Source organism: Schistocerca serialis, chromosome 4, assembly GCF_023864345.2.
Source record: "Schistocerca serialis cubense isolate TAMUIC-IGC-003099 chromosome 4, iqSchSeri2.2, whole genome shotgun sequence".
NCBI classification, from domain to species: Eukaryota; Metazoa; Arthropoda; class Insecta; order Orthoptera; family Acrididae; genus Schistocerca; species Schistocerca serialis.
The window spans coordinates 17,177,969-17,205,772 of record NC_064641.1 but is presented as its reverse complement, the minus strand read 5'-3'; the positions used below and the strand labels follow the sequence as shown (position 1 = coordinate 17,205,772).

General features: G+C 38.1%; 2 protein-coding genes across 5 annotated transcripts in view; one reads left to right on the top strand and one right to left on the bottom strand.

Moving 5' to 3' along the window:
* LOC126473441 (solute carrier family 22 member 21-like) overlaps nt 1-27,804 on the top strand; it is a 401,751-nt gene that overhangs the window by 81,326 nt on the left and 292,621 nt on the right. The gene's annotated exons all lie outside the window — the stretch shown is intronic.
* The window catches only part of LOC126473439 (solute carrier family 22 member 7-like), a 555,641-nt gene continuing 548,362 nt past the window's right edge, over nt 20,526-27,804 (bottom strand). For all 3 annotated transcript variants that reach the window (XM_050100485.1, XM_050100484.1, XM_050100486.1), the window contains exon 9: nt 20,526-21,684. In XM_050100485.1, coding sequence (XP_049956442.1) covers nt 21,496-21,684 — 189 coding nt within the window. In that variant the 3' untranslated portion in view covers nt 20,526-21,495. The remainder of the gene's footprint in view (nt 21,685-27,804) is intronic.

Here is a 27,804-nt window from a genome sequence, read left to right as displayed (position 1 = left end):
CAGGTTGAGGATTATCATATTGTTTAATTTATGGTACATCTCCAAATTCTTCTTCACAATGATGAGCATAAGGAACAATTTGTTTTTCAGTTTCTCTATTTACTTCAATAACTTTCAGCACATTATCACCTAACCTTTCAAATCCTTCTTTAACTTTCTGATTGCATCAGTAACAAGTTGCTCTTCTTTTTCATATTTTTTTATTCTGTTCTTGATTGTTTTTTCCAAAACTTGAATCCTTCTTTCAATTCCTCAATTACTTTCTATTTTCGCTTGCTTTTTTAACAACCTCATACTCACATTTCAAAACATTTACAAAGAATAGATAAAATTCATAAAAACTATTTTTATGTCTGCACTTATAAAAATTTGTAAGACAATACATTCTGCTTTTAAATTAAAAAAAAACCATCTGTATATGGCCCACATTTAGCAACTTTACTAGCTGCTCAACAATTAGTATAATTCTAATTTTTAATATTCTATTGTACAGTCATACACTTCTACAAATTCATTTATGTGTTCAAGTAAAATACCATCATCATTTTAAATCTCCATCAGCAAACTCTTGGTAGATATGATTTAAATTTGAATCTTATCTGAGCTAAATAAAAACAATGTATTCTGTTATGTCTTCCACTAGTGATATAATCTGTAACTACATTTTCATTGTTCAGAATGAAATCATCAAAAACTTCAAGTGCATTATCATACCATTGATCTAGTGGTATAATTTCATCATTGTTTTCAATAACTGTAGTAATCTTCTCATTATTTTTATCTTCAAATTTTTTCACAATTTTATAAATTCTTGATGTTTTGGCTGATATAAACTTTTTGAATAAACACACAAGTGATTTCTCTTATCCCATTTCACCCATCCTGGAGCTAGAACATAAGTAGCAAACATTAGAGTTGTTTTTCCACAACTTTGCATCTTTTAAAACACACCTGGAATTGAATTAGATGTGAGTTAACGAGCATTTCACTCCCATTTAAGTATATGGCCGAAGTAGTCAGCCTGCAGGAATTGTAAAACGAATCCTGTCGTCCAGGACCAGATGCCACAAAGTGCACAGATTCAACACGAGACAGGAAAACTCTAACGCGTCTATTGTCTAGTGAGGCATAAGCACTGTAGTGTAACAGTGAGACATACGAGAACCTACATCATAGACTAACCCAACGGATGGCTTTTGTGGCCAAGCACATGTAGCAGTGTTAAATATAGGCGACCTAACGTCGGCCATAAAGGGAAACATTTATGAAAAGTATTTAATTCTGTAGTAATGCAGGCAATCAAGCCACAGTAATTTTAATCTGCCATCCTCCACAACTTTTCATGGTGATCTCAATAAAACTTGGATATTGATCATACCTATAATAGTTCAGGATTTACTGTTAAAGTGAAGTTAACAAGTTCTGTAACAAAGACCTGAATGCTAAAATCTGAACGCCTTGGTCGATCTTAACGATCGACATTTCATACAGAAGCACATCATTAAAATGACAAACATTGTAAATGTCAACTCTGTAACTTTATTTGTATAAACGATACAGTAAATTTAAATTTTCAGTATTTTCAGTTAAGTATCAATTCATCATTTCCTCCACGCAAAACACATCCAACGATGACAGTATGACACCTTACTGAATCATTAGGTAATTGAATATTTGTTCTAAAGTGTAGTGCATAAGTGTTACTTTGATTCTTTATTTACTTATCAGAAAGGACATTGGCACAAGGCTACTGGCTGTGACTTTCAAAGTTAAGAATGAAATTGTATTGGCTTTATGTAAAAGAATTTAACCTTTATTATGTAATGAATATTATTGTTACTTTATGTAGAATGTGAAAGTGGTCAAGCTTTGATTATTTAAATGTGTTAAAATGTAAAGTAATGTAGAATAAGCTGTAGCCAATCAGATGGACGGCTTGAGGAAAGGGAACTGCACTAATCAGTTGAGCGAAGATGTTCGGTGCGCAGGGAACACGGTCGGAGATGGGCATAGGACAGTACTGGTCTAGACACAAAACAGAGTACTGGTCGAGACACCAAAGGGTACTGTTCAGATTGAGACGTGAAAGTGAACAGTCGGTCTTTAAGCAGCTAGCAAGTGAAACAACTTTGAAAATGTCGCGTTGTGCGGTATTGCGAGACTTAGACTCTAAGCAGTGAGCAGTCACGCCTGGTGTGAACTCTGACTTTTCGCATAGTTAACAAGGTGGAGTAACGAAATTTTAAATTCGAGATGAGATTGTGAGTGGTCGAACTGTGTCAAATGGATATGCGCTCGAGTGTAACAATAACTCTAAATACGACCACTTTCACTATTAGTTTGCTTTTGGAATAAACATTATTCTAACCAAATTGGAACTGTGTGCCCTATATTATTTGTGGCTCGTTAATTTAGTTCCCAATATTATTATTACTGTTATTACATGTTATGTTAACTCTGTACTTCGCAAAATTGCCATCAGACAGACAATTTAACCAACGGGTCACAAGTCTCTAATTTAGGACGTTTAATGCGACACATGCATTTCAACCCCTAGACGAGCTTGAGCCAAAACATTTCAACGAAGAGGAACTGCAAGTGAGCCTGAACATCTTTTGGATGTTAGCTCACATATGTAAAAGCTTACCATGTTTGTTTTCTGATTTCAACTCTAAAATTCTTATTTTCGGTTCCCAATCTGCTTTCATGTAATTAAATAAAATTTTTAAACACTAACTGAGTCATATACACTCCTGGAAATTGAAATAAGAACACCGTGAATTCATTGTCCCTGGAAGGGGAAACTTTATTGACACATTCCCAGGGTCAGATACATCACATGATCACACTGACAGAACCACAGACACATAGACACAGGCAACAGAGCATGCACAATGTCGGCACTAGTACAGTATATATCCACCTTTCGCAGCAATGCAGGCTGCTATTCTCCCATGGAGACGATCGTAGAGATGCTGGATGTAGTCCTGTGGAACGGCTTGCCTTGCCATTTCCACCTGGCGCCTCAGTTGGACCAGCGTTCGTGCTGGACGTGCAGACCGCGTGAGACGACGCATCATCCAGTCCCAAACATGCTCAATGGCGGACAGATCCGGAGATCTTGCTGGCCAGGGTAGTTGACTTACACCTTCTAGAGCACGTTGGGTGGCACGGGATACATGCGGACGTGCATTGTTCTGTTGGAACAGCAAGTTCCCTTGCCGGTCAAGGAATGGTAGAACGATGGGTTCGATGACGGTTTGGATGTACCGTGCACTATTCAGTGTCCCCTCGACGATCACGAGTGTTGTACGGCCAGTGTAGGAGATCGATCCCCACACCATGATGCCGGGTGTTGGCCCTGTGTGCCTCGGTCGTATGTAGTCCTGATTGTGGCGCTCACCTGCACGGCGCCAAACACGCATACGACCATCATTGGCACCAAGGCAGAAGCGACTCTCATCGCTGAAGACGACACGTCTCCATTCGTCCCTCCATTCACGCCTGTCGCGACACCACTGGAGGCGGGCTGCACGATGTTGGGGCGTGAGCGGAAGACGGCCTAACGGTGTGCGGGACCGTAGCCCAGCTTCATGGAGACGGTTGCGAATGGTCCTCGCCGATACCCCAGGAGCAACAGTGTCCCTAATTTGCTGGGAAGTGGCGGTGCGGTCCCCTACGGCACTGCGTAGGATCCTACGATCTTGGCGTGCATCCGTGCGTCGCTGCGGTCCGGTCCCAGGTTGACGGGCACGTGCACCTTCCGCCGACCACTGGCGACAACATCGATGTACTGTGGAGACCTCACGCCCCACGTGTTGAGCAATTCGGCGGTACGTCCACCCGGCCTCCCGCATGCCCACTATACGCCCTCGCTCAAAGTCCGTCAACTGCACATACGGTTCACGTCCACGCTGTCGCGGCATGCTACCAGTGTTACAGACTGCGATGGAGCTCCGTATGCCACGGCAAACTGGCTGACACTGACGGCGGCGGTGCACAAATGCTGCGCAGCTAGCGCCATTCGACGGCCAACACCGCGGTTCCTGGTGTGTCCGCTGTGCCGTGCGTGTGATCATTGCTTGTACAGCCCTCTCGCAGTGTCCGGAGCAAGTATGACACACCGGTGTCAATGTGTTCTTTTTTCCATTTCCAGGAGTGTATTTCAGTTGAGTGGTAAGTTATCTGTTCTCAAATAAAGATTGACTGTGCTTATGAGAGAAAGTTTAAATAATGTGGCATTAGTTGGCTTTTATACAACATTTCTAACTCCAAATATTACAAAAAAACAATAAATTGCAATGCAATGGAGAAGCAACAGAAAGTCTTGTTGGCCAATATAGTTTGAAGTACTTGAATAAATTTATTCGTTCAACAAAGCCAAATAATCTCATATAAGCAGGTCAAATTTTAAATGGAACTGTTATTGAGAGCAATGTAATGATATATAGATTAAAACAGCAGTATTAGAAGTGTCCTCGGATTTATTAATCAGATTTTTGAAGCTGATAAAAAAATTGTTGGTGACGATGTTCCTAAATTTATTCTGTTTGAATTCAACAGTATAAATTTTAATCTAGCTGATGGAATGTTTGTGGAGCATACTGATGATTTTCATCGATAAACTGGTCTTATTGCTTCATTCTAGCCTGATGCTGAATTTGGTGGACCAATATTTCATGAACCACATTATCCTGTATACATTCCACTTTTTAATATCATACAGGAACTGGAAGTAATTGTAACTGATGAAAATGATTATTTGATTGGCTTCAGTGGTGCTCTTGTAACAGTTATTTTAGAAATGGTTTAATAAATTTTTATCTTTAGTAAACACTGAACAAAATAGAGAGCTATCAGTTTTATTCACTGCCTGTGAATGAGAAATCAAAAAAGAATCTAAATATGCTTAACACGGACACAGAAATTAACATAAATATTGGACACAGATGGCTTCATCCTAATAAAGCTTAGTTGTACATGAGCTTCAGTATTATTGGACCTGAGGGTACAGATTATCCAACTTATGATGAAAAATCTATAATAAAAAATCAGTTGATAATTATGTAACAAAGTTATCTGATTTTGTAATCATAAAGAAAGTAAATAATTTTATGCCTAGATTAGAGCATTCTTTTATTTAATCATCAGTTTGGTTTCATTTCTCAATGATAAAATAATTATGGGAGGACACATACTTAATAATGGTAAAATAAAGAGCAAGAAAAATGAATTGTTTCATCTACTGATATGATTGATGACAAAAAATTGCCCGATACCTTAATACAATTACGCAATAAATATGGTGTGACATAGTCTTACTAATGTGATGTCCATGCCAGTAGCATTGTTAGCTGGTAGTTAGTGTATACTACAGTATATACTTCCTTATTTTGAAACAGGTGTTCGTTCCATTCGTTATGAAAAGTTGTGGTCAACTACAGCAGTTCTTTCAGTGTTTGCATCAAGCTGGATTATAAATGCTTCTGAAGTTACGAAAACACTATGAATAACTGGATTATGTGATCTTTAGTGCTGTGCCAATGTGTTTCATTCCTATCGATTCACTAATTAAGGGACTGAGAATGATATTGGCCCAAAGCATAGGAACAGAGTTTTGAGGAAAATAGACATTTGCAAAAAAAAATTTATAGACAAACCCTTAGTGTCACAGGTTTGAACTGCTTTTAACCAAGTCTTAACTTCCTCCTAAACTTCCGATGGAAATCATAATATACCCACTATGTTATGGAATATTAATTAATATTTACGCTTATAGATATTATTAATCATAATTTAGAAATTTCCATATGCAGGCTAGTAATAATAGTGTGTTTTCACAGTTATAAAGTATGTAATTTATGTGAAACTGGAATCAGAACATATGAAATTCTAAGTGCACCACACACACTATATATGTCATGTTCACTGAATTATGTTGTCAACCTCAGAAGATAATTGAGCAGCCCAGGGCAACAAAATTATGCTTTGTTGTTTGGGCCCACATGGGAATGAATAACCAAGAAATCGGTGAGACAGCTTCTTATGAATGTTCATGTATACAGTGCAGCACCACTTTGTCTTATTTGAGTGATCAGTCTGCTGGTTTGATGAGTCCCACCATGAACTCCTCTCCAGTGCCAACCTCTTCATCTCAGTGTAGTATTTGCAACCTATGTCTCCAATGATTTGCTGGATGTATTCCAATCTCTTCCTGTACAGTTTTTGCCCTCTACAGCTCCCTCTGGTATCGTGGCAGCTACTCCCTGATGTCTTAACAGATGTACTATCATTCTGGCCTTTCTCATGTCAGTGTTTTACTCATATTCCTTTCTTCTCCAATACTGTGCAGAGCCTCCTCACTCTTACCTTATCAGTCCAACTAATTTTCAACATTCATCTGTAGCACCCCATCTCAAATACCTCGAATCTCATCTGTTCTGATTTTCCCACATTCCATGTTTCACTACCATACAATGCGGTGCTCCAAATGTACATTCTCAGAATTTATTTCCTGAAATTAAGGCCTATGTTTGATACTAGTAGACTTCTCTTCCTAGGAATGCCCTTTCTGCCAGTGCTATTCTGCTTTTGATGTCCTCCTTGCTCCATGCGTCATTGGTCCTTAACTTACTCTGCTTCGTGATCTGCAATTCTTATCTTAATTTCGTCGCTGTTCTGATTACCGCTACTTCTCATTACTTTCGTCTTTCTTCGATTTACTCTCAATTCACATCCTGTACTCATTAGGCTTCGCATTCCATTGAAAGGGTCCTGTAATTCTTCACTTTGACTGAGGACAGCAATGTCATCAGCGAATCCTATTGATAGCCTCTCAACTTGAATGTTAATTACACTCTTGGAGTTTTCTTTCACTTCTGTCATTGCTTCGTCGATGTATAGATTCAACAGAAAGGGCGATAGACTACATTACTGTGGCACACCCCTTTTCGTCAGAGCGCTTCATTCTTGTCTTGATCTTTCACTCTTATTGTTCCAACTTGGCTGTTGTACATATTGTATATTACCCGTCTTTCCCAGTAGCTTACCCGTATTTTGGTCACAATTTCGAAACTCTTGCACCAAATCCTCAATTTTATTTTCAGTTCTTCTGCATATTATTCCTGTGATAATTCTTGCACTTGTCAGCTCTTGCAATCTTCAGATCTATATGAATGATGTTTTCCGAAAGTCAGATGGTACATTGCTAGACTCATATTCTACATACCAACTTGAACAATCGTTTAGTTGCAACTCCCATCAATGATTTCAGAAATTCCAATGTATCTCATCTGCCTTAACTAGTCTTAAGCCTTTCAATGCTCTTTTAAGTTATGATTCTAATACTGGATCCCTGATGTCTATATCGACTCCTGTTTCTTCTTCTGTCATGCCACCAGACAATTCCCCCCCCCCCTCCCCCCGACACCCATAGAGGTCTTCAATGTATTCTTTCCGCTTATCTGCTCTCCCCTCTGCATTTAACAGTGCAATTTCTGTTGCACTCTTAATGTCACCACCCTTGCTTTTAATTTCCAGAAGGTTGTTTTCACTTGTCTGTATGCTGAGTCATTCCTTCCGACAATATTTCAATTTTTCATGCAGTCATTTCGCCTTAGATTCCCTGCGCTTCTATTTATTTCATTTGTAAGTGACTAGCATTTCTGTATTCGTGAATTTCCCTCAACATTTTTGTACTTCCTTCTTTCATCGATCAACTGAAGTACTTATTCTCCCTATTTTTACCTATTTTTTTCTTTCCAATTTCTGTGATTGCCTTTTTAGAGACGTCCATTCCCTCTTCAACTGAGCTGCCTACCGAGGCATTCCTTACTGCAATAGGGTTACATGTGTAGATAAAGATAGTTCACTGCAAAACCATCCGATGTCAGCAGCTTGCATATATGCTACAATCACAGCATCAATGACAGTGTGCTTTGGGCACTTATAGTTCGCACTGCCTCAATTTATTTCGTAAAAGCGGGGTTTAGTCTATGAATGGTAAATAAATTGTACTCAATACGCAAATTACATTATCGAATGACATGGAAATGTTCATGAATGGTCTCATTAATCTTGATTCCATACGAAACAGTTACGTAATACAGAGTCTAACAAGCCTACCACAATAAAGGTCAGAATTTAATAATGATTGTGGTGTTGCTCACGCTGTTAAATACTGCATTTTCGGGCAACAACAGTCATATTATGTGGCAGGTGTCATTAGAGCACAGTTAATAAAGTCATTTTATGTAGTAATGAAAAAACTAGGCAATCATCTTTTTGTGTTTCCCACGCTGGTCTCGTCGTAAAATCATGGCTCAATCGTTGAAAATCTAGGTGGTTATGATTCCAAGCTTGGATGCAAAGAGGCATAGCTTTTATTCTGCTATATTCAAAAGTTTTGTAGATGCGCTTCACAAACCATCCTTGAAGATTACACTTTTGCTGGACAATGGTGATGTAAAAAATAATCAGCACTCCAAAATTAAGTTACACTTCCTTTTAATTGCTTTTATTGCAATATCACGTAAACACAAAACATCACTTCACAATAGAAAACATACTTGAAAATATCTCTCTGACAGTCACTGTTGAAGTTCACATTTTATAAGCGGACTACGTTATGCGTCTTTCCAACATGACGTCCAACACTTGACTTTTTCAAGGTCCGACTCTCTAACAACATAACAACTAACTAATAATCACTTACGCGATCAAAAATCAGAGTTACAAGTAAGTCAAAGTTCATAGTGACAAAAGAAAGAATTCACACAAGAATAATATCATTGCAATATAAACATATCGATGTATCACAAACGAAACCAAATCTGAATGTTGTCTCGGAAATATGTTAAGTAGTTAACACAAACACAGTAGAGTATTACTGCTGTCGAGAGGTTCAGATGAGGTGCCGTAATGGTTACGTAATTCAAGTACCATAACAACCCCCCCCCCCCATACACACACGCACACAATTCCATACACAAGCTGCATGGGATTGGGTGTCCCAAAAAGCAAGATAATAAGGTAGTAAGTTAATCATTATATAGAATAATCTTTGAAACAGTACATAGAGATTTTTGATCCTGGTGGTATAATATTAATGAAATGAAATGTAATATATTAAAAGTTGCTTTAACCATATCTTTTCAAACTTGCAAAAATTATCAAATTTTACAACAGGCCTCCCTTCATTCTCTTTACAACAGTACGCATAAATATCAAAATGATATCTGTTAATCTGTAACATATTGTATGCAAACAAAAACTCATAAAATTTTTGAATCTTAGTTACAACTATGTACATGACCACTGAATATGTCTCCTTGCAATATAATAAAGAAAGTATTAAAATTTTTTCAAACAAGAGTCCAATTGTTATTTTCAGTCCATCATTTATATATAACTCACTGTCCATTTCACCACTGTAGTTCCCGTTCTCCTAGTTAAGTTTTTCCTCTAATAACAGGTCCATAGGTATTCCCTTTATGTAGTTCCTTTTAGCTGGTGGGCTCTTTATCTGAAATTATTGCACAGGCTTTGCTGTTCAGTTCAGTATAAATTCCTACACAAATATTCAGTGTTATATTGTGTCACCAAGAATGATCAAACACTAGTAGAATGACGTAAAAGAAATAATATGAAAGATTATAAAAGTCTAACAATTATGATTCATATTCAATAAAAATTCTATATATTACAACACACATTAAATTTCTCATTTTCTAACATTACTTTTAAAAAAATCTTGTTTGTGACATGTCATTAGCAAGCTTTTTATCACCCATAGCCCTTCAACATTCTGATGTGAAAGTAATTGGAATTTTTACTCTACTATAATATGGTATGGTAGTATATAAATAAATTTGGAAATTAATTTCAAAGTTATTCAACCAGATACAGGTTACTGCATTAACATGCAATTTGTGACATTGGTAAGTATTACCAGACAGCTTTTAAGAAAACAATTGCTTGTTGATCTGTATTGAAGAGCATGAGGACATGGTACAATTATAGACACTGCAGCAAGGGAGGAGCGATACCTCAAAATATGTGGATGGAAAAGAGAGATAGAAATAGGTACTACTGGAGAGTTCAGCCTAGCCCCCCTCTCATCAGCAGAAGAAGAAAAATAGAATAGAATCAGTGACAGGCAGTAGGATAAGAAATAAAAGTGAAGGGCTCAAAAAATATAACTGAGTGCAGAATATTAACAGCCGCCCACCAATATAAAATACAATGCAGACATAGCAGAATGGACGATAGTGATAATCCCCCTACAGTAGCTTAAGAAACCCATCACTGATATATATTGTCTATCCCAATACTCACCCCCCAATACAGATCCAATCAAACTTTAGCATAAAAACACCTACAATTTGACATGCACAAAGGAAGAAAAGTGCTCAGGGCTACAATGAGTCTTACAAAAACAGAAGAAATATTATGAAAACGACAAATGTAGTGGTTGGATTTTACAACAAGCATCCTCTTAATTTCATCAACATAATATGCAAAATATCAAAAGGTATCACGCTAATCCTAAACATGTTATATAAAAAGACAAAATTAAGAAAAATGACAATTGTTACTATCTGTGTGTTGCCTCCATAGGCAGACAGAATGGTTCACCAATAATACACAAAAGAATGATTTAATTCCACAGTGTGGAAAGTCCTCAATTTCATACATGCTAACTGTCAAGTGGGCAAATAAGCATGCATAGCCTGTTCATAATATTCCAATTTCAGTCTTTTCCAACATATGGGCTCAGAAAGTATAATAACAGCAACAAAATGTTTTCAGCATTAATGACATCAGCACATGAAGAAAATAGTAGTAAGCACAAAACATGAATGTCAAAATGTTCACTAAAATGTCTAATAACTAACATGAGTAAACTACAACTAAAATAGCACATGTACTACCACACAAAGAAAATAAAATGCAGAAGCAACCAATAAATTATTTTCTTACATCTAGCCATATATTCAATGAATAGTATGTACATTACATGTCATCAAAATAGAAATTACATTGAGTAAGCTTCAGTACCATATATAGTTCCCATATCACATGATAGGAAACAAACTTCATAAACAATATAAAATGTGAAAAATTTTCCTTGTATTCTAGGTTATTGAGATTTACAAATTTCATTCTAGGTATCAGTCTTTAAGGTTTCAATTCAGTTACACTTCTCAAACCAAATAATTTCCTAGATTTTGGATAGATCAATCTGTAAGCATTTGGGTGAGGATTTTCTTTCACCTCAAATGGTCCTATATAAATGTCAAAAAATTGCTTTAATTCTAAAGTCATAAGTTTACATTTTTCTTTCATTTTAACCAAAACCAAATCACCAATATTAAAGTGTGAAAACCTGCCTTTTGCATTGTGTCTTTTCTTTCTGTAATCTGCTTGTTTTTTCATGGTGTCTTTTACAATTTGTTCTCTCTCTTGAGGTGACAAAATTTGACAAACTGGAAAGTCTATGTGTTCAGTAATAAAGCTAGTGGGTCTTTTGTTAAACATAATTTCGAATGGTGAAAAGCCAGTGGATGTATGTTGCAAACTGTTCATTATATCTTCGAAATCATTTACATATTCAATCCAATTTAGATGGTTCTTACTACAATATGTTCTGCACAACCTCCCTATCTCTCTCATGTACCTCTCTGCTGGATTACTGGACGGGTGATAAACTGAAATCAAAATATGTTTTATGTTTTCATTTTCAACAAAATCTTCCCATGCTTTTGATGTAAATTGTGAGCCACTGTCTGACAAGATTACTTGGGGAGTACCTAACTTGTTGAAATAATCGCTGGTTAATTTAGATGTAATCTGTTTACTTGTGGCTTTCCTTAATAGATACAATTTGATGAAGTTTGAGAATATGTCAACAATCCCAAAGATATAACTGTAACCTCCTTTTGACTTGGGGAGGGGTCCGTAAATGTCGCAAGCTGTCAGTTCTTATAATAATCATCTACCTTTTGCTTAACTCCCAAATAACTTTTTACCAATTTCCAATTTTCATCATGATTTTGGTATCTCCTAATGTCATTACAAATTTTTAAAATTTCTCCTTCCTCTTTTATCCCCTTCAAAAAGATAATTTTGCAATTTTTGTCATCAATGCCTGTTTCATTATCAAAATTTAGCCCGATAGGTTACATAGAAAGTGCATCAGCAATAACATTTTCCTTCCCCCTTAATATATTTAATTTCATAATCAAATTGTTGTAAAAATAATGACCATCTGGTGATTCTACTATGATAAAGCCTACACTCCTGTAAGTAACTTAGTGCTTTGTGGTGAGAGTAAGCAATTACTTTGTGTCCAAGAACATAATTTTTTAAATTTGTTGAAAGCCCAATGCATAGCCAAAAAATCTTTTTCAGTCACAGTGTAAGTCTTTTCATACTTTTGTAACACTCTACTAGCAAATGCAATGGAATGGTGTTCAATATGATCTCTTACTACTTTTCCTGAAATAAGTGTGCTCCTAATCCTGTATCACTGCTGTCAGTCATTAAACAGAAGGGTAAAGACATGTCAGGCCTATATAGAATTCTGCTCTGTGAAAGTTGTTTCTTTATCTTATCAAATGCTTTTTGACAATCAGATGACAAATCCCAGACAGTATTTTTCTTTAATACATCACATAAACAAGAAGCATTCATAGCTTGAGTACTGACATACTTTCTGTAAAATCCAGCAAGACCAAAAAAATATTTTAATTGTTTTTTTATTTTTAGGAACAGGAAAATTCTCTATAGCTTCAATTTTTATTCTCTGTCAGGTTCAATCCCCTTTTCCGAAATAATGTGTCCCAAAAATTTCGATTCACTTACTCCAAATTTACATTTTCCTAATTTTAGGGTCATACCCCCTTCCTTTAATTTTGTACACACCTGTGTTAGCAACTCAAAATGTTCTTCCCATGTTTTTCCAGAATTCAAAATATCATCTACATATACAGTAAGTTTAGGCAGTAGTTCATCCCCCAAAACAAGATCTAATGCTCTAATAAACTCAGCAACAGAAACAGTTAGTCCAAATGGTACAGCACAGTAATGATAACTTTTTCCCCCATACAAAAATGCAGTGTATTTTCTAGAATTTATTTCTAAAGAAATTCGGTGAAAGCCTGAAGTTAAGTCTAATCTGCTCATGAATTTCACACATTCAAATTTATGTAACAGTTCATCTATGTTTTCTGGATGATCATTTTCTCTTTTCAAAAATTTGTTAAGATGCCTAGAATCAAGTACAAGTCTAACACCACCTCCACGTTTGAAAACCACCACCAAAGGATTATTATAATCACTGTCACTTCTTTCGATTATACCCCATGCTTCCATTTTTTGTATTTCACTCTCTACTTCTTTTATTTTTGCAAAAGGAATACTATAAAGCTTGGGGAAAAAAGGTTCATGATTTTTAAGGTGTAAAGTGCGCTGATAATTCCTAGCTCTTCCAGGTTTTTCATTGAAAACATCTTGAAATTCCCACAATAAATTTTCCAACTGTCTCTTTTGATCACTGTCCAGATTAATTGCTTCCTCTACTTTGATTTTAACTAGGTTTTCATAATTTTGACCAGAAAAATTTAGCTCAGGCTGGTTATCACAACAGTACAAATTCTCTTCATAGTCTATGACTTTCTTGACATGATTGCAACATTCTCCACAGTGCATAATAAACAGTTATGTACACACAATAATATTGCTTTTGGGTTCACACACAATTAACTTCATCTCACTCCAGCTAAATGCAGCACTTACCTTTAACACCCAGTCCACGCCAAACAATATGTTCTCTTCTAAACTTGGAATAACAAGACAACCCTGCTGAAATCTTACATCTTCTATTTCAAATGATAAAAATACTTGACTTTTGATGACTTTACTGTGTTTGCCTGTAGCTCCTCTTATCTTTACTCCCATCGCAGGGGCCTCAACAAAATCAACACTGTCTTTAGTTTTATTTCTGAATTTTTCTGAAATAGCTGAAATAGGAGTCCCTGTAGCAATGAGACATTTACCCTCCCAACTGTTTACTTTACCTTTAATGTATGGGCACCCTAATTCACATTCTTCTACTTTTTATTTTAATGGTTCATGTAACAGGTCATTTTCAATTTCTCTAAAATTACCCTCATTATTTTCTTGATCAGTTTTAACAGCTTCACACACACATTGACACTTTCATTATCATCATCTATGGATACAACAGGTTGAGCATACAACAGATATTCATTACATTTTACACTTTACCACCAGTGAGGATATAACCTTCCACAAATTTTAGCTAAATAGTTCTACAACTCTTCCCTATCTGTTTTATAATTGCAACTGTTCCATAATATTTTAAAAAAATTTTCACCTTTTCCTTCAGAACTTGTATGTGTGTTTAAATACTTCATACTATTAGCTGGCACAACATTACAGTTCTCTGCTACATTAAATTGGTTACACTGACTTGACTTTACTTGTTCTTCAGATGCATGAGTGTCCTCTTCCTCGTTGCTAACCACACTTACCTCATCATAATACTCACAATTATCAACTTCATTATCACATAACTTCACTACTTCACTTGAAATAATCTCAACGAATACTTGATACTCACTCACTGCATTAATCTCACCATTACTTACCTCTGTACAACTCTCAACATCATTAGCTTCCATATTTTCATCAAAATCGAAACTTTCCTCATCATGCATCCTATCCACAGTCACATTAAGTTCCATCTCTCTCTCTTTGCATAACTTTTCATTTTCATTAAATAACTTATTCAAATCAGAGCTGTAATGTTTGTCAGATACTTCAGAATTACATAGATTATTATTCTCTACTCAATTATAAAATTCTGCCACAGTTGCAATATACTCATCTGGCTTGTTTGCAGAAGTAGTTACCTTATTGCTTTCAACATGATTATTTTCTCATATTGTATCCCAAAATTTCTGATCAAAATTTAAAGTATTAATTTGGTGTTGAACATAAGTGTCTGTTATTTGTCGAGTGTATTTGTTTTGTCTTTCACTGATTTTATTATAATAATAAGTCACATTTCTCTTTCTTCCTCTATCTGTAAATTCCCAGTTGTTATTGTAGGTTCTATTGTGATTAAATTTTCTCGCCCCAAAACTGCGGACTCTCATTGAGGCGGTCCGGAGTTTTCCTGCCTGCTTTCTCTGTTTAATCTCCAATTTTGTTTCCCCCTGTTTCTCTCATCCCATCTGTTTCTATTTCCAAAATTTCTATCCCTGTCTCTGTCATTACCATTATGATCCCTATTGTTTCCACTGTGTTGTTCATATCTATTGTCTCTGCATTCTCTCCTCTCTCCATACCTGTTTGAATACCACCCCCCCCCCCCTCCCCCCGTTGGTGTTCACCATTGTTAAAATTTTGCATATTCCCTCTTTCTAATGCCCTATCCAATTTATCCACATATATTAAAAATTCTTCCACTGAATCATCAGGCCCATGAACTAAATCCCATTGAAATTTTTCAGGTAGCCTTCTTTTCAACGCATCTATTTGTGTCATTTCATCAAAAGGTTTATCTAAATGTATTAATTTTCTCAATTGATCTTTACAAAATGCTTTCATGGTGCCCACTCTCCCTCTGAAAATAGGTCCATTTAAAAATTCAGATTTAATCCTCCCCTATTCAGATTCTGACCAAAATTTGTTTAAGAAGCTTGTCTCAAAATTTGCAAAGGTTTCCCACTGATCGAAATTTTGGTTAGCCCAGGATAGGGCCTCCCCTTGAAGAAATTTTTTGACAAATTTAATTTTTGAATTATCAGACATTCCTGGCACAAAATTGTTCTTGCAATGGTGCAATAAATCAACTGGATGCAAATTATCGCAAGGAAAACTTTTCACTAACAGGTTCGACCATGCTGGTCCATGACTGTACAAATTCTTGTTAACAACACATTCTTCAACTCGATTTATTTTAGTTTTTAATGTGTCTAATTTATTGGTAAGATTCGATTCTAAACTGTCAACCTTTTTCTCAACACTACTGACTTAATTAACACTGTTTACTTTCAAGTCAATAAATTTTTCATTTAGTGATTCATTTTCATTTTGAGGTTCCTAAATTTCCCTGGCTCTGTTACTATTTTCAGCAATGAATTCATTTTAAAAAACAATTACGTTTTTCTCCACATTGTCTACCCTTGATTCTACGAGGGCCGTTCAGAAAGTAACCTCCGGTTGATTTAAAAAAATACACCAAGTTAAATAAAAATATTTTAATATATACATCTTACAACTACATCTTTGCACTATTTTTCTACATAGTCTCCATAGCGATTGAGGCACTTATCGTATCTCTTCACAAGCTTTGAAATTCCTTATGCATAAAAATCACCCGCTTGTGCCTGGAGCCAGCCTGTGACCGCATCTTTGAGCTCTTCGTCGTCATCAAACCGCTGTGACCCGAGCCATTTCTTCAAATGCATGAAGAGGTGATAATCACTTGGCGCCAGGTCTGGGCTGTAAGGTGGATGGTTGATAACGTCCCACTTGAAGGACTCAAGAAGGGCCGTTGTTCTGCGAGCAGAGTGAGGACGGGCGTTATCGTGCAAAAAAACGATACCGGAAGTCAGCGTTTGTTCTGTATAGCCTGTCGTAACTTTTTTATTGTTTCACAGTACACGTCTTGATTAATGGTCGTACCATGTTCCATGAATTCAACCAACAACACCCCTTTGGCATCCCAAAACACCGTTGCCATCAGTTTTCTGGCAGAAAAATCTTGCGAGGCTTTTCTTGGTTTGGTAGGCGAATTTGAATGTGCCCACATCTTTGATTGTTCTTTTGTCTCAGGGTTCACGTACTTAATCCAGGTTTCGTCACCGGTCACGATTCTGTTTAACAATGGTTCTCCTTCGTCCTCATAACGTGACAGAAAGTCTAATGCAGAGGCCATTCTTTGAGTTTTGTGGTGGTCGGAAAGAATTTTGGGCACCCATTGTGCACAGAACTTACGGTAACCCAATCTTGCTGTCACTATCTCGTACAAGAGAGTCTTAGAAATCTGTGGAAAACCAGTAGACAACTCCGACATTGAGAAACGTCGATTTTCACGAACTTTTGCATAAACTGTCTGAACGAGTTCGTCAGTCACCAATGATGGTCTACCACTCCTCTCTTCATCATGAACGTTTTCTCGTCCACTTTTAAATAAACGTACCCATTCACGGACAACTCCTTCACTCATAACTCTTGGTCCGTACACGGCACAAAGCTCACGATGAATAGCTGCTGCAGAATATCTTTGGCTGTAAAAAACCTTATGACAGCACGCACTTCACATTTAGCGGGGTTTTCTATTGCAGCACACATTTCAAACTGCCACAAAAACTAAACTAGCGCAGGTACGACGTTCACTCGACCACGGCTTGATGCCGACTGACCTGTTGAGTGCGTGAACGCACAGATGGCGTCGCTACTCCCCCCATAACCCGCACTGTGACCAATCGGAGGTCACTTTCTGAACCGCCCTCGTACCTCCTTTAAGTTACCTTCCAGTGTATTTTTGACCTCAGTTAATTCAGTTTTTAATGCATTTAATTGCTTATTCAAATTCTCCCCTAACCTTTCGTCAATTTCAGCCCTCATTTCAGATCTTAAATTATTTATGTTTTCATTCTGCTTACTCAGAAGCTGCATAATTAATTCTAACTTATCAATTTGTGGAACCCCCCTACTATTTCTTCCTGTTCATTAATTTTATCCGTTATTAACTGTTAACAGAAAATGAACCACTAGAAATGACAATACCAAATTACAAAATTCGTTTGAATTTTTACTTAACTTATAGCTGAAGTCTTCTCCGTCAGAATCCAGTCGTAGTGTTTATTTTAAATCCTTTGTCGTCCCATTGTTTTTTGCGTCCATTTTTCGTCCTGTGGTTGTCTCCTTTTGATTGTCAGGTTTTTGTCGATGTTTTTCATAACAGATTCACTGTGTACTTTTTCCTGAAACACATCTACAGTTAATTTTTGAATATTTGGCGCTGCCTATCCCAGCTAGAGCACCCACCTTCTAACAACCCTACCACAACAAAGTTTAAAAATTCTAAAAGTTCTAGAACGACGAGGACACCTGCAATGGACGAGGCAATTCTTCGTGCAGTTGACGATAACCATAATGTCAGCGTCAGAGAAGTTGCTGCTGTACAAGGTAACGTTGACCACGTCACTGTATGGAGAGTGCTACGGGAGAACCAGTTGTTTCCGTACCATGTACAGCGTGTGCAGGCACTATCGGTAGCTGATTGGCCCCCATGGGTACACTTCTGCGAATGGTTCATCCAACAATGTGTCAATCCTCATTTCAGTGCAAATGTTCTCTTTACGGATGAGGATTCATTCCAATGTGATCAAATTGTAAATTTTCACAATCCAAATGTGTGGACTGACGAGAATCCGCACGCAATTGTGCAATCACGTCATCAACACAGATTTTCTGTGAACGTTTGGGCAGGTATTGTTGGTGATGTCTTGATTGGGCCCCATGTTCTTCCACCTACGCTCAATGGAGCACGTTATGATGATTTCATACGGGATACTCTGATACCTGTGCTGCTAGAACATGTGCCTTTACAAGTACGGCACAACATGTGGTTCATGCACCATGGAGCTCCTGCACATTTTAGTCGAAGTGTTCATACACTTCTCAACAACAGATACGGTGACCGATGGATTGGTAGAGGCGGACCAATTCCGTGGCCTCCACGCTCTCCTGACCTCAACGCTCTTGACTTTCATTTATGGGGGCATTTGAAAGCTCTTGTCTACACAACCCCGGTACCAAATGTAGAGACTCTTCATGCTAGTATTGTGGACGGCTGTGATACAATACGCCATTCTCCAGGGCTGCATCAGTGCATCAGGGATTCCATGGGACGGAGGGTGGATGCGTGTATCCTCGTTAATGGAGGACATTTTGAACATTTCCTCCAACAAAGTGTTTGAAGTCACGCTGGTACATTCTGTTGCTGTGTGTTTCCATTCCATGAATAATGTGATTTGAAGAGAAGTAAAAAAATGAGCTCTAACATGTAAAGTAAGCGTTTCCGGACACATGTCCACATAACATATTTTCTTTCTTTGTGTGTGAGGAATGTTTCCTGAAAGTTTGGCTGTACCTTTTTATAACACCCTGTATAACCTGTATCATCAGCTCCAATAATATTAAAGCTCATGTACAACTGAGTTTTATCAGGATGAAGCCATTTGTCTCCTATATTGATGTTAATATTTGTGTCTCTGTTAAGCATATTTAGATTCTTTTTTGATTTCCCATTCTCAGGCAATGAATAGAACTGATGGCTCTCTGTTTTGTTAACTATTGATTAAAGATAAAAATTTGTTAGACCATTTCTAAAATAACTGTTACAGAGGCACCATTGAAGTCAATCAAATCACAATTTTCTTCAGTTACAGTTAGATCTAATTCCTGTATAATATTAAAAAGTGGAATATATACAGCATAATGTGGTTCATGAGCTGTTGGTCCACCAAATTCAGCATTGGACTTGAATGAAGCAATAAGCCTAGTTTCTCAATGAAAATGATCAGTATGCTCCACAAACATTCCATCAGCTATATTAAAATTCATACTGATGAATTCAAACAGAATAAATTTAGGAACATCATTAGTAACAGTTTTTCAATAATTTGATTACTGAATCCAAACACACTTCTAATACTAAAGTTTATATCCATATATAATTATGTCACCCTCAATAATAAATCTATTTAAAATTTCACATGATTTAATGTGATTATTTGGCTTTGTTGAATGAATAAATGTTTCCAAACTACATTGGAAAACAGGAATTTCTATCGTTTCTCCATCATAATACAATTTATTATTTTTGTGCAATATATGGAGTTAGAAATGTATAAAACCCAACTACAGCAAATTATTTAACTTTTCTCACGCAAGTACAGTCAATCTTTTTTGAGAACAGATGACTTACCACTCCACTGAAATAGTGACTCATGTAATGTTAATAAAATTTTATTTAATTATACCGAAACAGGTTGCAAACCAAAAATAAGAATTCCAGAGTGAAACCAGAAAATATGCATGGAAGGCTTTTACCTAATTCTATTCCATATGCTGTAATAGCTACAAAGCTGAGGAAAAACAACATTAATGATTGATATTTATATTCTAGCTTCAGGATGGTTGAACTGGAATAAGAGAACTCACTTAAAGCTTATATCAATCACAACATCAAGAATTTGTAAAAATCTGTGAGAATGTGAAGATAAAAATAATGAGAAGATTACTATGTTTATTAAAAACATTGACGAAATTAGAGAACTAGATCTATATTTTACATTGGTGCTGTTGAGGAACAGCAGTCAAAAAACGTATAAACACTTTAAAAAACTTTAAAAACACAAAATATTTTCGTCTTTTTAAAATTATTAAAACAAGCTATCGTATATTTCAGGTTGTAATTTAAATACTGATATTTGCTGTTTTTTAATTTAAAAAATTTAAAAAAACCCTTTAAATGGCGGTCTTCATTTAACTAAATGTATGCAAAGAGTAGGTGGCGTTTATATCCATATATAATTACACCACTCTCAATAATAATTCTGTTTAACATTTCACCTGCTTAAATGCGTTTTCGAAAGAATGTGGAGTGAAGAGTTGAGGAGGAGGACCCAGAAAAGTGGTTTGGGGTTGCGAACTGTAACACACACACATGGAAGCAAGAAGAGACTTCTGTTAAAGATGGAAGGATGGGTAGATCTCTGGATGGGATTTCGAGGCCAGGTTGTGAGAGGCGATTAAATATTTTTTGGAATTGGATGTGGAGCGCTTGTAGGTGTAACAGGTGGGGGAGGGGGAGAGGAGGTAGTAGGTGGATACAGAGAGCGAGGAAAGTTGCGTAGTATCATTTTTGGGGGAGTGTTAAAATTAAAGGTGTGGGTGTAAGGGGGTATAAATCCAGGTGACGTTGGAATAACAGGATTAGTCCTCAGATTAAGGCTGTTAGTTGTGCAGCGTGTAGTTTTAGTCTATTGTGATATTTTGATTTCTTTGGACAGCCAGTGGTTGCGGTTTCTATGTTGGTTTAGTTTGGTATAGCGTTTATTGGATAGGGCGGTCATAAGTGGTTAGACAGAAACCATGGAGATGGACGTGGAGATGGATCCTGCAAGTAGTTCGTCCAGTAATTATTGCCTGTGTCTTGTAAAAATTGATTCTCAGGAGTCGCTAGTTGCACCAGAGAGTAAATTTATAATCTAATCCTGGTCAGCCTTAGTTTTCGTGCTACTGTTTACAGATTTGAAATAAAGTTCGACCTGCACTGTTAACCACTCATAGCAGGCCGAGCAAGTCATGAAAGAAGTCGTCGCATTAACATGTCAGCTGCTACTCTATGACCAGTGTAGAACTACACTGTAAGGAAGTTCTGGAACTCCTTTATCCTGTGGCGTACTGAAGAGGTGGTTTTGGTTTCCAGCTCCAGTAAGGTTGCCCTCTGCCAAAGACGGCACCATCCCTTAACGTCTCTGGCAATCGCTGCATTGCAGATTCTGGTAGGAACGACACAGAAAACGCTACCATCAGCTCGAGGGCACAGAGGATGGCGAAGGGAAGTCGCTTGTCATTCTGCGAAAGGAAAACATGCTTGTAAGTAGTGAGAATGAGAGACACGAACCACAGATACGTTTCCACGTGAATTAATACGACTCTAAAACTCCCTTGACAACCATCCAACAGAAAGCACGTACCAGAATGAGATTACAAACCCTATTAACTGGGCGAAAAGGGGACTGCACCCCCACACTATCCTCGTCATGCACCATGATCTGACCTATAGTCTGCTATGCCAGTGTTGCACTGATGTATTCTCCACCAACGTTCTATTACTCCCTCTAAATCGGTGACCGTCATGCACCCTGTTCTCCCTTTCAACATCTACTTAGTTTCCCTCATTGTACCCTTTACCACCCTTATCAAATTCCCACCTCTCCTGCTACACAATGAGCACCTAAGCACATCCAACACTATCTGAAAACTCAACTTCAACATTCATATCATCTCGTCTCTAATTTGCAAACTGCTTTATTGAGTCACAACATTTGAACCTATAATGGGACACATTTACAATTTTGAGAGACAATATACAACTTGGAGATTACATACATACATGCAGACATACAAGTTTCTCACAGCAAATGCTGGAAGTGCCCTTCACCAACATCGATGTACAACTATATTCGTTTCACCACATTCCGCAGCATTCTGCGACGTGTATCCTCACCAGTGTTGTTTATTTCGTGACTAATGGCCTCACGAACTTCTGCAGTTGTCCGTGGTCTGTTTTTGTAAATTCCGCCTTTAAGATATCCCCACACGAAAATATCTCGGGAGCCTGACGAGGGAGTGGGGGGGGGGGGGGGGGGGGGAAGGAGGGGGTGTTGGTCAGGTGATCGGGGAGGGCCACAATTTTTTTGAGATCATCGATCACCATAGACACATGTTACAAGTTGCATGGAAGCGCTAGACATGTGTCATGTTGCTCTATATTGTTGTAAAATACCTGTTTTGTTTCGACATCATCTAGCTGCTCCACAAATGTATTGAAGATGCCCTTGTAAACTGTAGAGTCTTCAGTCGTATCAAGGAAAACGGGGCCAACAATTCTGGAAGCTGACACCGTGCACCACACTCCAACCTTTTCATCATGCAGTGCTGTTTCGTGGACAATATGGGGGTTAACACCAGCCCGGCGTCTACTGTTTCGTGTTTTGGTGTAACCTGGAAGATGCAACCATGCCTCATCTGTAAACTAAGTTATGGAGAGGCTGTTGAATTAGAAACCCCTGATACCATCGACAGTAACGCATTCTTTTCTCATGATCTGTTTCTTGCATTCTTGCATCACGTGCACTCTGTGTGGTCGCAATGCCGATTTCATCGGAGCTCTCTGACATGTGCCATATGAAATGCCTGTCTCCTGGCTCAATCGATGCAACGATTTCCTTGGAGAGAACTTCTCTGCACATTATCAATAGCATCTGCACTGAGTGGTGGTTTGTGTTTACAACTACAACAGTTTAGCTCGTCGGTTGTCAACAGCTTTTTTACAAATGATAAAATTGTTAGCTTTTCTGGAACATCGCGCATGCAGAATTTTCTCTGGAATGTCTGTCATGTCGTAAACAACAAGTTTGTCTTCCAGTATGTTTTCACAATAACAACTCGCTCTCGAAGTGTGTACTCCATGTTACTGCCAGTTAAAGACTGCGATCGAATCGCTAATTTGCTCGCTACTGTCACGCGACCCGAACTGTACACTCGCAGACTCCACAAACCGTGACCAACGAGACTACAAACGAAGTAAAACGAGGCGAGAAAGCGCGGCGTTATACCGGACAAAAGACAACATGGGCAGGAACGACAGTCAACTTGGCACCAACGGGCAGTACTTCTTGTTCTCTCAGCGCTACTGAGATCATTAAAACAACTTCCCCGAATTTACGAGCTTTCCGAGGAAGTAGTTCAGATTTATACGAATCACCCTGTATTTCACGACTACATGCCCCCCCCCCCCCCCCACATCCGTTCCCAACCAAATTTCCGACCATCTCCCTCTCAGAAAACGAAATATGCCCCGATATTTATCCGTCTATCCGTCGCAACAGCTATTATTCTTGCACACCTATACCACAGTCCGCTGCTCGTGGTCTCGCGGTAGCGTTCTCGTTTCCCGAGGTTCGATTTCCGGCGGGGTCAGAGATTTTTCCTGCTTCGAGATGACTGGGTGTTGTTGTGTCGTCTTCATCATCATCATTCATCCGCATCACGGTCGGAGGAAGGCAATGGCAAACCACCTCCACTAGGACCTTGCCTAGTAAAGCGGTGCGGGCTCCCGCATCATCCCCTACGCTCCGTCACTAGGTATGGGATTTCATCATCAAGATCACCTCTACCACCCCATGTAACGAACCCGCCTTCTCGCTTCCCTCTCTACCTTTCCCTGTCCCTTCTCCTCTTCATATTACAGTCATACCCACGCTTGATACTCCTCCTTGTCTGCGATCCCTCGTCCACTGCGTCCACTTCAGTACCTACTTTCCTCTCTACAGATACTAGCAAACGAACATTTATGCTTACAGCCATACCCTACAATTTCTTCCTGGTTCAAGTTCTCCAGCTTTTTAGTGACGGTGCAGGTTACTTTTTAACATCTTTATCCGTCAGCAACGTCTTTTAAATATTTTTATTTTTTTATTTTTACGGATCCGTGCGTCAACCTGTAAACACGGTAGTCCTATAGCCTTGCTTTGTCGTCCGTCTCTCTGTATGTCTGTCTATCTGTCCGACTGTCTAGAACAATTTTTCTCAGGAACAAGTAGAAATATCAAGTTCAAATTTACGCCACGTATTAAAGTCTGCAATCCCTTTGTGGAGTGAAAATTTAAAGCTTCTTAGTCAATGCAATCAAAAGTTAAGGCCATATATATTACGTATTTTGATACTCGAAAACTCCCCCTTCCGAACGTATAGGGATTTCCCGTTGGCCTGTTGACCTAGAACAGCGAAATTTGGTAAGAAGCAAGGTTTTGCAGTACAAGCAATGAAAAAAATCAGAAAATTGTTAATGTGTAATCATCTATCTCGAACAAAAATTTTTGTCGTTTTTTATCCATCTGTCCGTCTGTTGCCGGCCGGGGTGGCCGAGCGGTTCTAGCCGCTACAGCCTGGAACCGCGCGACCGTTACGGTCGCAGGTTCGAATCCAGTCTCGGGCATGGATGTGTGTGATGTCCTTAGGTTAGTTAGGTTTAAGTAGTTCTAAGTTCTAGGGGACTGATGACCTCAGAAGTTAAGTCCCATGGTGCTCAGAGCCATTTGAACCATTTTGTCCGTCTGTTAGGACGCCTCTTTCTCCTGAACAGGTTGGTGTATCATATTCAAATTTATTTCACTGACTAATTGTAAGATCTATCGTTTCTTGGATCCGTAAATGATTTAAGCTTCTGAGTCAATGCAGTCAAAAGATTCGACCATTCATGTCACATGTTTTGATACTGGCAAATTCATTCATCAAACCCTATACAGTACTTCTTGTTACTGTTGAATCACGTAATTTAGCAAGAATTTAGATTTCACAGTACAAGTCAAGTAAAAAAAAATCTCAAAATTTTAAAAGTGTAATTATATTACATAAAAATTTTCTTTTCGGAATTATAACATAAATTCCATTCGTCATCCATCAGAAGCATAATACACGAACACTACTGCATGCAAACATAAAATGTAAGTTGTACTTCTGTTTTATAAGTAAATAAATTATAAGTAAATAATTATAAGTAAATAAAACATATTTTATTAAATCTTCTGTATCTACATATATAATGTGAAGACCCCTGTTCGCTTCTCTTTGTATGTCCGTGGTAGAATGAGCAACTACTGTTGAGGTTTTGACATGGTCTCAGAATTCCTGAGACTCATATATGGTATGGCGGACAAGGTGTGCAGCAATCAGCGGTTGTTTGCAGATGATGCTGTGGTGTACGGTATGGTGTCGAACTTGAGTGACTATAGAAGGATACGAGATGATTTTGACAAAATTTCTGCTTGGTATCATGAATGGCAGTTGGCTCTAAATGAAGAAAAATAAGTTAATGCGGATGAATAGAAAAAAAACTGCAATGTTCGGATACAGAATTAGAAGTGTCCTGCTTGAGACTGTTACTTCGCTTAAATATCTGGGCGTAAGGCTGCAGCAGGTACTGGGAGATGAAGGAGCTAGCACAGGATGCAGTAACAAGGAGAGCTGCATCAAACCAGTCTCAGGACTGAAGAGCACAACAACAACAACAACAACAACAACAGCGTTGCCAAGCGATATGAAGTCGAATGAGTACTTGAGGATAGTGGAAGGGAAGGTGAATGGTCTACTTCGGTTTATTGGGCTAATTCCAGGAAAGTATCGTTCATTTGTAAAGTAGACTGCATATAGGATGCTAGTGCAACCTATTCTTGAGTACTGCTCGAATGTTTGAGATCCATAGCAGGTCGGCTTAAAGGAAGGTGTCCAAGCAATTCAGAGGCGAGTTGCTAGGTTTGTTTGTTACCTATAGCATCGAACAACACGCAAGTGTTACGGAGATGCTTCGGGAACTCAAAAGGGAATGCCTGAAGGGAAGGCAACGTTCTTTTCGAGGGAGACTACTGAGGAAATTTAGAGGGCCAGCATTTGATCTGATTGCAGAACAATTCCGTTGCCTGCAACATACATTATGCGTGAGGGCCACAAAGATAAGATGCGGTAAATTAGGGTTTATACGGAGGCATATGCCTACTCTTTTTTCCTCTCGTTCTATTTGGGAGTGGAAGAGGAAAGGAATTGACTAGTAGTGGCACAGGATATCCTCCGCCAAGCACCGTAATGCGGATTGTGGGGTATCGATATAGAAGTAAAAAAATGTTTTGCTATTTATTCACGGTATATAGTTTCGATCTTACGCATATTTTAGACTTTTCAGCTATTCGTACCGCTGGCAGACCATTCCCCATCATATGGGACGAGGAGAATGAAACAATGAATCTTTTTTGTTCTGCAGACCATATTTCCTAAGACACAGTGCGTCACTGAAAAGAACCAGAAAAGACATCTTAAAACCACCAGAAGTTGTTATTTTAACAATTTTTACTGTTTTCTACTAGTTTCGGTCTCAAGCGATCACCATGTTGCCAAATATTATCAACATAACATGAGGGAATGGTTCACTGACATCAAAAGTATAGCGAGAACACAGAAGCTCCTATACCAGGGGTTCTCAGCCTGGAGGTAATAGCTCCCTGAGGGCTAAAATGAAATTTTCTGAGGGATAAAAAGTAAAGCATTTGATTCTTTTTCAGCCACGAAACTAAATTACTTTCAAAAGATCATTACTATTATCACAACTTTGTAGGACTCTAATATTGATTATATAAGTCATCAAGAATCACTTTTTTTCAATTAGTAGTACCAATGTGGTGGACGTTACAGGTTCCTCATGTGGTCTACCCACTACACACGTATGTTGTGCTTTGTCCTGTACATCACTGATGATAAAAGAGAGACATATACGTAACCAAAGATAAATATTTGAAGAAAATGTCTGCTCCAATTTATAGGTAGAAACTGCAGTAATCCAGAAACTGCTTCATAACTCGCTTTGAAACAGATAAATGAATTAATTGACAACATAACAAGCCAGTAACTATAAGTTGTGCACTATAGTGTTGTGCACGGTTTTATTATTATTTTTTTATAAGAGTAGTTAGATAGAAAGCTTTAGCATCCTGAAGTCGTCCAAATCTGCCAGTTCAGAAGTAAGGAACACAGCAATGAAGTGATTTACGAACAGTAAGTATGGTGCACACATCTGAACTTGTTTGATTTCAAATGGGGTTGCAGCATGCAGGTCAAACAAGTGCCGCAGTGGAAAGCGGTAATGGAGGGGAAGCATGCTTTGTAACAAGTGTCTACACTCACTGTGGACGGTTAGTTTTCCTTTTCTGAGAAGGATTTGTACTGCACCACGAATTCCTCACACATGCACACACAAACACACATACACAAACTAAATATAATTCATCTTTTATCATTTTAAAAACAAAAGAGTTCCCAGAAAAGTCTTTCATTCTACACTTTAGTTAGGTGCTAAAGTTGGTGGTAAGGTTGGGTGTGGGGAAGGGGGAGGGGGCAACAGATGGTAGGCCTTGGGGATGG